The sequence below is a fragment of the Plectropomus leopardus genome, chromosome 5 (genome assembly GCF_026936395.1).
Source record: "Plectropomus leopardus strain MGB_pleo_1.0 chromosome 5, ASM2693639v1, whole genome shotgun sequence".
In the NCBI taxonomy this organism is placed as follows: Eukaryota; Metazoa; Chordata; class Actinopteri; order Perciformes; family Serranidae; genus Plectropomus; species Plectropomus leopardus.
This window is the reverse complement of record NC_142180.1, coordinates 22,563,345-22,575,523: the sequence shown is the minus strand read 5'-3', so window position 1 is coordinate 22,575,523 and position 12,179 is coordinate 22,563,345. Positions and strand designations below refer to the sequence as shown.

Sequence of the window (12,179 nt, the reverse complement as noted above, 5' to 3'; positions counted from 1 at the left end):
CAAACATATTAATCCCTCCATTTACAGGCTGCAGCAGAGGCGACTGCGGAGAGAATGAGCGGGAGTTCGTTTTGCTTTCTGCATCTGTTTGTGTGTGTGTGTGTGTGTTTAAGGGAGAAAAACACATAATATGTAGGGGTTAATGTTGCAGAAGTTTATGTTGTGAGGCAGGAGGGGGTAATACAAATGTTTGCATTAACTTGTATGTGACAACTGTAATAATACTACTTCTTTCTGAGGAGTCGCGTGACTGCTGCTTGGCTGATGAGGCTGATGCCACATCAAGTTATCACTTGGACCTGAGTTGAGGTTTATTGGAATTGGTAACAGGGGAGAAAAATGGATCACTGCATCCCTAATCAAATCCTTTATTGAACCCTTGTGCCCTGTATGTAAGCATATGCATCCACTCATATTCATGTTTTCATTTGTGTCACTTATTAAAGTATAGCTGAATAAAGACAGAGACAGTATGATATCCAGCCTTTTTGGTTATTTTGTGTGGTTTTGTATTTTTTTGTGTCTCTGTGGTAATTTTGTGTCTCCTTGTGGTAGATTTGCATCTATTTGTAATCGTTTTGTGTCTTTTGGGGGTAATTTTGTATCTTTTTTTCTTGTTATTTTGTGTCTCCTTGCAGTTCCTTTGCATCTCTTTTTGGTCATTTTGAGTCTCTTCCCACTCGATATGTGTTTATTTGAGTGACTTTTTGCAGGTGAAGGACAGAGTTTCCCTCTGACACTTTGTGTCCCTGGGCTTGTGCTACGAGGCTCTCTATTTACTCTTATTTTCATCTTATTTTTTGTTTTAAATTGTATTTAAAAGCCCCTTTTACAGTGCATTGAGTTGCCTTGTTGGCCTATTTTAAGCTCATTTTGTCTATTTTTATGTGAAGCACTGAGTGCATTTAATTCTCTTATTATAAATCCCTTTGTGCAGTATTTCTTGTATGAATTTTGCTATGAAGTTTATTATTTTTATTATGGCTGTTCTATGAGTTTAATGTTATAGAGAATGACAATCATTTGACTTGATTCTTATTTATACTTTCAATACCTTTTGGACCTTAAGGAACAGAAGAGACCATAAAAAAATAATATATTACTACTAGTCAGCTACTGCTGTTGTCAGATTATATTTCCTATTTTACCAGAAAACAAAAATGTTTAAACTTGGACATTTGGGGGCTTGAAGAACAGTGTTCACTGATGTAATGAGTGCTGACCCTGCAGCTTTTTCTCCAACTGTCAACCATCTTTGTGTCACTGACATATCTGCATATCCTGCAGTCTGAATAAACTCCCATATACCAGGTGGAAACATCCCAGTTCTGCCCCAGAGCTTTTGATAAAAAGATAACTGTCAACATGTTAATGATGACAGGCACTAAGGCTTTACAATATCCAAGCACCCAGTGGAGAATACTACATTTGTGAGTGGCAGGACTAGAGAAAATAGGATGTTTAGGAATCTTTAAAAGCCCATACTTGATTTTATTTTTTTCATTTGTAGCTATAATTTAAATCACCCTCTCCCAGTGAATCCACAACCTCAAACAGCTGCTGACAGAATCATGTTATGTTTACTTGACATAGCCCAAGCTCCCTATGCTTTCCTCTCTGGTCAGATTTAATCCTGTTTATTCACAACGTTGTATCCCTCTGTCCTGGTTTGACATTTAGAGTAAGTGAATTGGCTGCAGTTATTTTTAGTGCCACCTACTGAAACAAAGTTGTAGTACAACGGCTGTAGTGCTGCACAAGTGCTGCATGTGTAGACTCATAACAGCACTCGAGGTAGGTTAGTGGGATAAAATACCATTCACTTGACTTCTTCTGCTCCCACTGAAAAGGGAAAGAAATTGGTGTTATGCACAGTACCTGAGGGGAAGTGTGTGAAGAGAATAAGAGAAGAGAGGCTGTGTGTGTGTGTGTGTGTGTGTGTGTTGGCGTCAGACAGTGTGACTACCACAAAGAGATCTGTTTTGACTAGATTCCACAACCCTGAGTCCTTCAGACCTGTGACATTTAATCTCACTAAGACCTCATTTACTCTGTTCACTGGGTAACAACATTCCTCAGATTAACAAGCCTGCTCCACGAGCTCTTAGCAGAGCGGACCAGTATGTACTCATCCAAGCACACAAACTGCACCCCTATGTGATAAACAAAAAGCAAATGTTCCACTCTATTCTAATTCGTTGGTCTCATGTTGAGATGAGAAGTGTGTCAAGATTCAGTCATCCTGTAAGTGTTAGCAGGAAAAACTCAAAGGTATTGTGTGCAGTTAAGTGCCATCAGCAGGTTCCATTATAAGAATATTTGCTATGCAAATCTGAGGGAACTGTGTGTACCTTCCTTACTGCAGGCAGGTATTTTACTTCCTGGCTGCAGGGCCGAGGCAGTGTGTAATGTTTACACTGCTCTATGACACACAGCTGCTTTGTTTTGCCCACAAATTTCATGGCTCTGTAGACAATGTGAAAGAGAAAATCTGGTGAAAATATAAAATCATTATAAGGTAGTTGCACGTTATCTTGTTGCACAGTCGATCTGCTTTTACAGGCTGATTAGCATCAACGAACATCATCTTGTTTTGCTTCAGCTGTGGTTTTAATAAATGCAGTGTTTTCCTGTTCTTGGGATTCAGTTCCAATTTGCTCTGTATCTTTTTCCCAAGAAAAAATGCTACCTAAAATTCATTAGGAAATATTTGAAAAAAAAGTTCTGTCTTTTAAAAAACAAAACAATTTTTGAGCTGATCTCTCATGATTAGCCTGACCGATAACAATTGCACGGCCTATATTCCTTTATTGAAGCATATGTTGGCCAATAAGTAAATAAAAAAGTAATGTATGTTTAAGATGCACATTAATGGAATATGTGGCACAAATCAGGAAATCCACATCCAAACACAAAACTGTAGTCACTTATAGGTCCTAAAGATGGGATTTATCAGCATCAGGTTGTGGAAGTGAAACTTCTCCTGTGTGCCAAATGTGTATGAGTGTAGTTTCAGTCATTTTTCAAGCAAAAACAGCAATCAGTTTCTAATTTCAGTTTCTCAAATGTGAGGATTATCTGTGTTTCTTTATCACATATGATAGTAAGCTAATTAACATTGGGTTCTTGATCATAGTTTCACTAATTTCTGACATTTCACAGACAAAACAATCAATCCAGAATTCCAGTGTTATATCCATGACCTAGGAAAGTTTAATCAATATTTGTGAACATGAGCTACACCCTCTCAAAGCCAAAATCAGAGAGTGAGTCTCAAATGTGTGATGTTAAAGTGTATAAAGTCTGGAGCTGCTCCATAGACAATGAATGGCAGAACAAAAAAATGTTCCAATACACTCGGAAAATGTGTGCTCTCAGTATCATCTTTCACCACTCATTGTCTGTAGAGCAGCCCCAGACTTTATTCCCCATCATCACAAATTTGAGTTAGCACTTTAGTTTAGAGAGAGTTATTCATTTTTACTGATATTTTTTGACAGTCATAGACTTTAAGAATTACACGTACGGTATGAATCTGGAAAATGTGCGTTGTTCCCCTTTAAAACTGATATTTTGTCCTCAATCAAATATTTGTCCATAATCAAATATGAAAAAATATTTGAAACTTCCTTTTATCAAACAGTCCTCTGTGGTGAATATTAAACAGACATTTTAATGGATGATTTTCCATTTGAACACAAACTGTTTCTTGTCAGAAAAGAAAAGGATCTTGTGATTGGTTAATTTGATTATATTTTTATGATTACATTTTTATTGAGATTTTTACAAGGACTGGAAGGGATCATTACAGTATCCAAAGCGCATGACAGAGTGGGATGGAGTCAACATGGTGGTGTTAAGTTTGCCTGTGTGTTCCCTTTCCCTCTGCCTGCAATCGTATGTTCAACATCATATACAGCATGCTCCGAGCAACTTCTTTTTATCACAGCCAAGTGAAAATTTTAAATAAAATTTTTTAAAAAATTGAATTAAAAATTAAAAATTCCTCCAAAACTGAAACTTTCAACATCATAAATACGGTTCCTAACAACTTTATTTTTAAATAAAGTTCAATGAGAATCTAAATAAAAAATGAATAAATAAAAATAGCTCCCTGAGGTTTTACAAATTAGAAGTTCCTCCCATGCTGACACTTTCTTTGCACTCTTTAATAATTAATTTTATCAGTGATCATTAAAATAAAATACAGAGACAGATAATTGGCAAAATGCCAAATATTGGCCCCAATAATTGGCCAAAAAACCCTACCCATCCCTCTAAATGCCCAAAGCTGAATCCCAGAAATAAAGCTTAGTAATAGGACAACGCTAATTATCTCCACCAAATGGTATCAACAGAAATAGCAGAAGATATACATAAGCTGTATGTATTTTTTTAAATTTTATTTTACTCTTTTCCAACAACATAGCAACTGCAATCACTGTGAAATATCAAAATATAAAAGCTTGCATGTTTTTCCTTTTTAATCCCCCCAATCCCCCCCACAGAAACTGAAAGACAAATGATATAGAATTAAAATTAAAGTGTTCATACATATATACATTTTAGACATACATAAGCAAACAGTAAAATAGATCAAAATGTAAACATAAATACTCACACACACATTCATACAAACAAATAGATGTTTAAATTTGTCAGTTTTCTAAAATCATTGTTATGTGCTTTGAATACGGATCAGTTATGGAAGAGTACACAGTTTTAGCATTTTCATATATGTCAGAAATGGTTGCCATGTCCTAATAAATTTCCCCGTAGATCCACCCAATGTACACCTTATTTTCTCCAAATGTAAAATACCCATAAGTTCATCAGTCCATAAACTGCATGTATGCAGGTGAAAAAATGAAACATCACAGATGTAGACTAAAATAGACTAATCAGACTGATTGACATGTTTGGACAATCACAGTTCAAAATAAATAGACAAAACACAAGTCATTACCTATGGTTATATTGACAAAAATATCCAATTTTACTGTGTTCCAGTTTTATAAAAGCTGTTGATGTGGATTCAGCTCCCCCCTGACAAAGAGCACCGGTGTTTTGACACCAACGGCAGCGGCGGCTCAGACAGTCCAGATCCGGGCCCTGGTGGTTGGTAAGCGGCGATCCGCTCCGGGTTTTCCCGCCGACCATGTGTGGCCCAGCTGAGGTGACTGGCAGGACTTGTTTACTGGTGGAGAGACTCGCAGAAAGAGAGACGGAAAGAGGGGGAACCTGAGGGAGAGCAACCGCTAAACGGAACGGGAATCCAAGTTTTTACACTTGACCCGTCTTTTTAAGTCTTTTTATGTTTGTTTACCTCATCGTTTTTTGACTATCGGAGACGGGATACTGACTTTGTCTGTGTGTACGTGTGTTTTTTGTTTAATTTTTAACTCTATCGCCGACACTGAAACCTCGTTTGTTTTGGATTAGCTAGCTAACGTTAGCTGTTTTTCCCCATCAGCTAATCTGAGAAAAAGAAACGGGCGGCGTGGTGGAGAGTTTTCTGACTTCACAGCAACGTGCAGGGTAAACGGAGCCGTTATTTTTGTCGTTTTTTCTTTCCCCGCGTTGACTAGGGAAGAAGTAATCCTCCCAAGTTTCCCCTTCTTTGTTTTCTTTTTCCCGTTTTTGTCGTTTTATGGGTGTTCATTCGTTTGCGGCGTGGTGGTCAGCGGGGGTGAAGGAGTTCAGAGGAAGGTCGTAGTGGGGAAAGCTGTATCGCTGCACGTTTTTCCTGCACGTAGCTGCTCGGAGGAGTTTCCTGGGATGTGCTCCCATCTGTCTTATAAACGGTGAGCTTCTGAGAAGATACAAGCAAACAGGGGTGATATAAAGACCTGTGGACTTCAAAGGAAGGAGCGCAAACCCTGCCAACTCCCGATCTTGGCTCTGCATTTGGCGATATCCATAACTTCAGCTCATGCCTGCTGGAGGAGCAGGCTGTTTTGTTTTTTTTTTAACGCCGTGCACAGGATAAATACTTCTTAGCAATTGTTTTTGAAGTGGGTCTTCCCTCATTGGAGCTGTGCATTACAGAGAAATGAGCCCGGGGCCAGTGGACCTCCTTTGGGGACCTCCAAACTAGCCCTCCTTGCGTGTGGGATATTAATAATAATTATTATTTCTCTCTTCATTCAGTGGAGCACCAACATTAAACAGATGAACGTGGACTGTCGCCTTCACTTATGGAAAATGAAGATCTTTACTCGCACATGTGTTGCCAGAACCCAAGATCACGTTATTTAGTGGTCTGCATTTTTTCCACGGCTCACATATATCACAAACTTGGCTGGGAAGATACTCATAAATGTATAACTCCCCCCCGGCTCACGGGGGGCAACGTTGAACCAGTTGGCTCTATTGGACCTTAATTTTTAAGAGTTTGTTCAATACGTTTGATATTCCAACGCCTTTTTGACATAAACATTTCTCCCTCAAGATTGGAGATTTTTCTTGAGGCTTCAAGAGGAGAGCACAACTTATCCTCAAGTCAAAATGAGACGGTGGACGCTAAAGCTGCGAGCACAAATTGTGTTTTTTATTCTCGGCACCTGCATTATCTGCCAGTGTGGACTAATAAACGGAGAAAGTAAGTATTTTTAAAATTATTATTATTATTTAATTTCCCTAACAAAGTAGCTGTATGTTTGTCGTGGCACTTTTATTTATTTATTTATTTATTTACTATTCTCTTGCATGTTTGACATAAATTGTCAGTTTGTACCCGCAGAAAAAGAATTGAATTGATTTGTTTACTATAATGAAATACTACAATACACTGGATATTAAGTTAATATTTGTGTGATATTATCGTATCATTATAAGAATGGAAACTACTAGAAAGTACGATAAAACAGCTTAAACATACCAAACATGATGGTAATATTATTGTTTTAAATATATATATATATATTTTTTTAAAGTAAGTTTGTCTTATGAATAACACGGTTTTAATGCCCTAAGGGACATTTCTTCGAGCTAATGGAGCCAAGAAAAAAACACGATTGTTTTATTGTCTTTATTTTATCAATTAGGAGGGTAATTTTTGTCACGAGACTCTCGCCTTCATTCTAGCGCATGCGTGAAGTTTCATACAGCGTGTAATTAAGGGGCTAGTAATTTTGGTTGTTGCGTATGTGTAGCTGCGCGCTAATAATTGATATTCCTGCGTAAATTTGAGTAATATCCCCGCCCCCTCGCGACGTCTCTTAAAGGTACACATTTTAGCGGCCTGTGTTGGATGCGCCAGCCCCAGGGCCGGATTAGTCGCTGTAACTGGACGAGTGTGGTCTGCTGCAGCGAGTCTAAACTGGGAGTAGCAGGATTGGCCCTGTGTGCGCAGCTAGGCCTCTCATGGCGACAGACGCGCACTAAAAACAACACACACACACACACACACACACACACGGCGCTGCTGCAGCCTGAACGTAAACAAATTAGCCGCCGACGCTAAGAAGTCTCTTTATAGGTGGTGGATTAGCCTACATTGCTCTTTAGTAGATCGCACCAAAGTATGGGCATCTTCCTTAACGGAGGATGTCTTTTCTGCATGTCTCTTTTCTGATCAATGAATTAGGGGTTTGATTGTAATAATATGTCAGGGAGTGTTATAAACAGTGCCGCGATGCTTTGACAGAGAGAGATCTGGAGATAATGATCCCGCTGTAAACCGCCTAATGACATCGCCTTAATAATAATATCAGTCTGAGAAATAATTTTTAATCTTTTTTTTTCTCTTTTCCAGTGTGTGTTATCATTGTTGGTTGCTATTGCGTTCAGTAATGAATGAAATATCTGAAAGTAATACCCGAGTAGTGCACAGATATCTTTCCAGAAATTGACTTTGGTAGAAGTTAAAGTCACCTATTAGAATATCACCTAAGTAACGTGTTGGAGTGTCTATTGACCGTACTTAAGTGTCAAAAGTGCTTATAATTAATATAACTAAGTATTGAAATGTGTAGTAAAAGTAAATGCCCTTGGTTTAAAAAAAACGTTAGCAGTCAGAATTGTTAGATGTTAAGTTATTCTCTTCGTAGATATCACCTTAAAAACTCAGCGGTCATTACACTTGAAGAGAAACAAGGTGTTTTTTTCAGTTGTTCTACAAATTAATGGATTTCCTTCCCCCATTTCTTCATTTGTCCGTCTGTCCCCTCCTCTCTTTCTCAGCCCCTTCCCTATTTTGATGTATACATTTACTTAGGATTAGTAGTGAAGCAAAGTTGAAAGTTGACAGAAATATAAAAACTCAAGTTAAGAACAGACGCTCCCAAAAACACTTAAGTGCTATAATGTAGTATTATTACTACTTCATTACATTACAACACAATACTGGTTGCATTAAAGCAGTCATATAATGGAGGAAAATAATCACCTTATTGGCTAAGTATATGCACATCTAAGGGATTTTTATTTGTTTTTTGCAATTCACAACAGCTAAAAGACTCTTAAAACCAGCTCATCATTTTACTGGCATTAAAGTTTAACCACAATCTTAGTGTGAAGGTTTTCTATTGTGATGTAACGCTCAAGTAAGACATATCAGATTGACCCAAGTAATAGAAATACACAGACTTGTGTCATATATTAATGTTACAGTTGTATAATTGACTGAAATGTACATTCAGGGTAAACTCTGAGATATTGTTAAAAGGTTGAATTGACAGTGTGAGAGAACCGAACGAGAGAAGAAAAGCTGACCTTGTTGTAAAGTGGATAATACATTTGACCATGCGGTAATTTACCAGTGTTATCTCAGTTTGAATGAATGAGTGAATGTCTCAATGGAGAACATATTCATTGTAGATAAAGAATAGCTGCGATATAAGTCCACTGGAATTAATTTTTGCACGTTTTACATGTTTATTGGTGGTTTAACCTTTGGCCTACATTTGTACTTTTGAGATTTGCGTTCATTGTTTTTAGATGATGCGTTGCACAAGCACACAACATTTCAGCGCATGAACCTTGTGCATGTGGATGGAAGTGAGCCATTACACCAGTTAAAAATCGGAAAGCAATACACCTTAATTGAATCATTAATAAAATAGAGTTGACTTAATTCAGTGACGTTGTGGCTCTTCAAACTTTGAGATGCATTACTTAAAAATGGCTCCCAGTGGCCAGGTTCAAAGGAAATGTTCTGGCTACTTTACACAGGTCATGTATGCAGACAGAATAGAGGCCCCTGAAAGGGAGTCTTATGAGACAGGGCTGCTGGTACCCCTCCTTCCTCCTCTTTCTTCTTTCATTCTCTCTCTCGGGGAGTGGGGTCCATGTCATTGGCTGCTTCAGGTTCCTGATTTACTCAATTCTCTGGGAAGTGACCATATTTGGCACTCTTGAGATGTTTAAGCCTGGGGGGTGAGGTGGTGGTGGTGGTGGTAGGGGGTTTGCAACAACCAAAATACTTAGAATACTTTAATTCTGAATCTACACGCTGCCTGACATCTCCACCTCAGTCATGGGAAAGAGGAAGCAGTATGAATATAAAACACGCTGCAGTTGTGATCCGCTGAATGCGCTCTCTGAAGCATTTTTCGATGATTCTGATTGGTCTGTTTGTCATAGTTATCAGTGGTTTTCTGAAGTAACCGCTGAGCTGTCTCCTGGTCTAACTCGCGAAAAACAAGTTGTGCAACTGGGAGCCTTGCCCCCTTCTTGTTCCTCTCAGGCTTGTGAGCACAGCTCTGTTGGAAAGGGGTAGTGTGCTGCATGTGCGTATGCATGTGTTGTTATGTATGCTTTCCATAGTCCGTATGCCGCTGAAACTAAGTGTGTCACACAGACTGCTAAGTCTAAAAAAATCAACCTGATTATCTGAATTAAGTATCAGAAATAGTCTCATTTATTAAGGAACTAAGGTTGAATAGTTTCTCAACTTTGCTGGAGGTTAAGCAAGTAGATTTGTAAAATTAATAAGACTAGAGATGCCCCCCATTTGTGTGTGATTTTGTCTGTAGCCCATTTGGATACTGAGGCACTCTTCACTGGAGTGCACAGTGGCATTTTCCGACAATGCTGTGCATGCTGTGGAATGTGTTTGAAGTGGCCCACCATGTAGGTGCCTGTGCATGTGTCTCTGTGTGTGTGTGTGTGTGTGTGTGTGTGTGTGTGTGTGTGTGTGTGTGTGTGTTGTTTGTATATCAGTATGCTCCCCAGCCACTCTGTGCTGTCTGCAGGATCTCATCTCTCAGCTCCTGACCTGCCCACTTCCGGGAAATGTATGTTTTTTTATGTATCTGTGTGTGTGTTTGTGTGTCCGGAGGAGGTGGTCATGCATGAGAACAGTGTGTACCACAGCGGCAGGCTCAAGAGTGGACTGCCTGTTAGCACTAGCCCCTGTGCCCTGAGTGGCCCCTTTGACCCACCACACATCTAAGTCATCAAATGGACAAATTGCTTGATGCGTGTTGTTATGAAATTAGCCAGCGTTAATGTATGAAAAGGTGTGTGACACATCAAAAACAATGACTGAGGTGAAGGTGAAGAATGTGGCATTGTAAAGCAGAGTGACCGTTCCTCTATTGAATCCATAACTTTACGTCAGGAGACCTAAAATGGATATATCGTGCTGATACAATAGCCAGCGAACTGAGAAGAAAAAGAGACGGATTAAAGAATTTCTCATTCAAGTTTATTTTAATTCAGTTTAAGTTTTTATTTTCCAGCTCAACACTGGACATTTTTGTCATTCTCCTATATTAAAGCCGTAGAAAATGAATCGCCAACCATTTTCATAAGCTTATTGTCTATTTTTTTCAAGCAAAATGTCAAACAAATGTTGGCTTTGTAAATGTGAGAATTTGGTGCTTTTCTTTATCATTTATGACAGTAAATGAAGAGTCTTTGGGGTTGGAGACGGTTGGTTGGACAACAGAAGCCATTTGAAGATTTTTCTTTGGGCAATGGGAAATTGTGATGAGCACTTCTTTTTACATTTCTTTTTCTTTTTTTAAAAAAAAACATTTTGTAGACTAAATGATGATAAATCATTGTGAAAAAACAGGTAGATTATTTGAATATATATATGAAATTAATCACAAGTTGTATATATTATATTACAATCTAACAATATTGTTGTTTTTTTTTAAAGAAGAATTAGGACGAAGACATGTACTGACTGATACATTTTACAGTTAACTTGTCAGAGCTTTTTGGAAGACAAAGTACTGTACGTAATGGCAACAGTTTTCTCTAGACCATGTTTGTTTTGTCCGATCTACTGTCCAAAACCCCAAAGATATTAAATAAGTCAATGTAATGTAACAGAGGAGCTAAGAAAATCACATATGCAAAGCTGAAACCATCAAAAGTACTTTTTGCTTGAAAAATCCCAAAAGGGTTAATTGATTACTGTTTATTTTATCATCGCAAAATTTGTTAGATAATCCCCGAATGATGTTAATAATTTGATTTTCCTTCCACAATAATCTTAATGACGGATAATGATGTGAAGCTTAATAATATTTATGTGCGATGGTGAGGGTTTACAATATGTAACACTTGGTAACACAACTTAGTAGGCTTAAGCAGAATCAAGGTATTAATACACCTGTTGGTGATACAAAGCTGTAAACATGGCATCGAATTCATATTAGCATTTTTTCCTCACCATTTCAAACACACAGTACATTCAAAATGAGCTCGAAGTTTAGGATTTTTGTTGTTGACTGTTGCATATTGTTCTTCTACAGTTGCAATTAGAGCAGACTTAACTGTACGTTTACATGCAGAGTCGCCGCTTTCACAATACAGCTGTACCGCTGGCCGCAGACTGTCATTGTAGGTTCGGGTCGTCCATGTTCACAGAGCCTGCAGACAATGGGGTTCATGAACTGAGGACTCCACCAGCTGTGCAACTGTGTTTTGAGTGTTGGCCAGGAAGGCAATATGCACTGCTAAAGGAAATTAACTGTTGGGGTGCTTTTCCTAAGTGCTTCCTCCTCTGCTCTTATCTTTCCAAGTATCCCTTACAACTACTCCTGACTTGCCAAAGCATTTTTTTTTTAATTTGTGGTGTGTGTGTGTGTGTTCCTGGCAGTCTTTTCCAAGAGCAACACAAGCGGAGGATGAAAAACACAACCTGACCTTTTGACTCCACAATTCACAGTTTTAGCAGCAGACAAGCAAATACATTCCTATAGTGTGTTTGCTCGCGTGTT

The 12,179-nt window shown here is 38.4% G+C and overlaps 1 protein-coding gene across 1 annotated transcript in view; it reads left to right on the top strand.

Annotated features, from left to right (window-relative positions):
* The first annotated feature begins 5,156 nt into the window (after positions 1-5,156).
* insrb (insulin receptor b) overlaps positions 5,157-12,179 on the top strand; it is a 112,608-nt gene continuing 105,585 nt past the window's right edge. The window contains exons 1-2 of the mRNA XM_088077750.1: positions 5,157-5,804; positions 6,151-6,601. Coding sequence (XP_087933876.1) covers positions 6,508-6,601 — 94 coding nt within the window. The 5' untranslated portion in view covers positions 5,157-5,804; positions 6,151-6,507. The remainder of the gene's footprint in view (positions 5,805-6,150; positions 6,602-12,179) is intronic.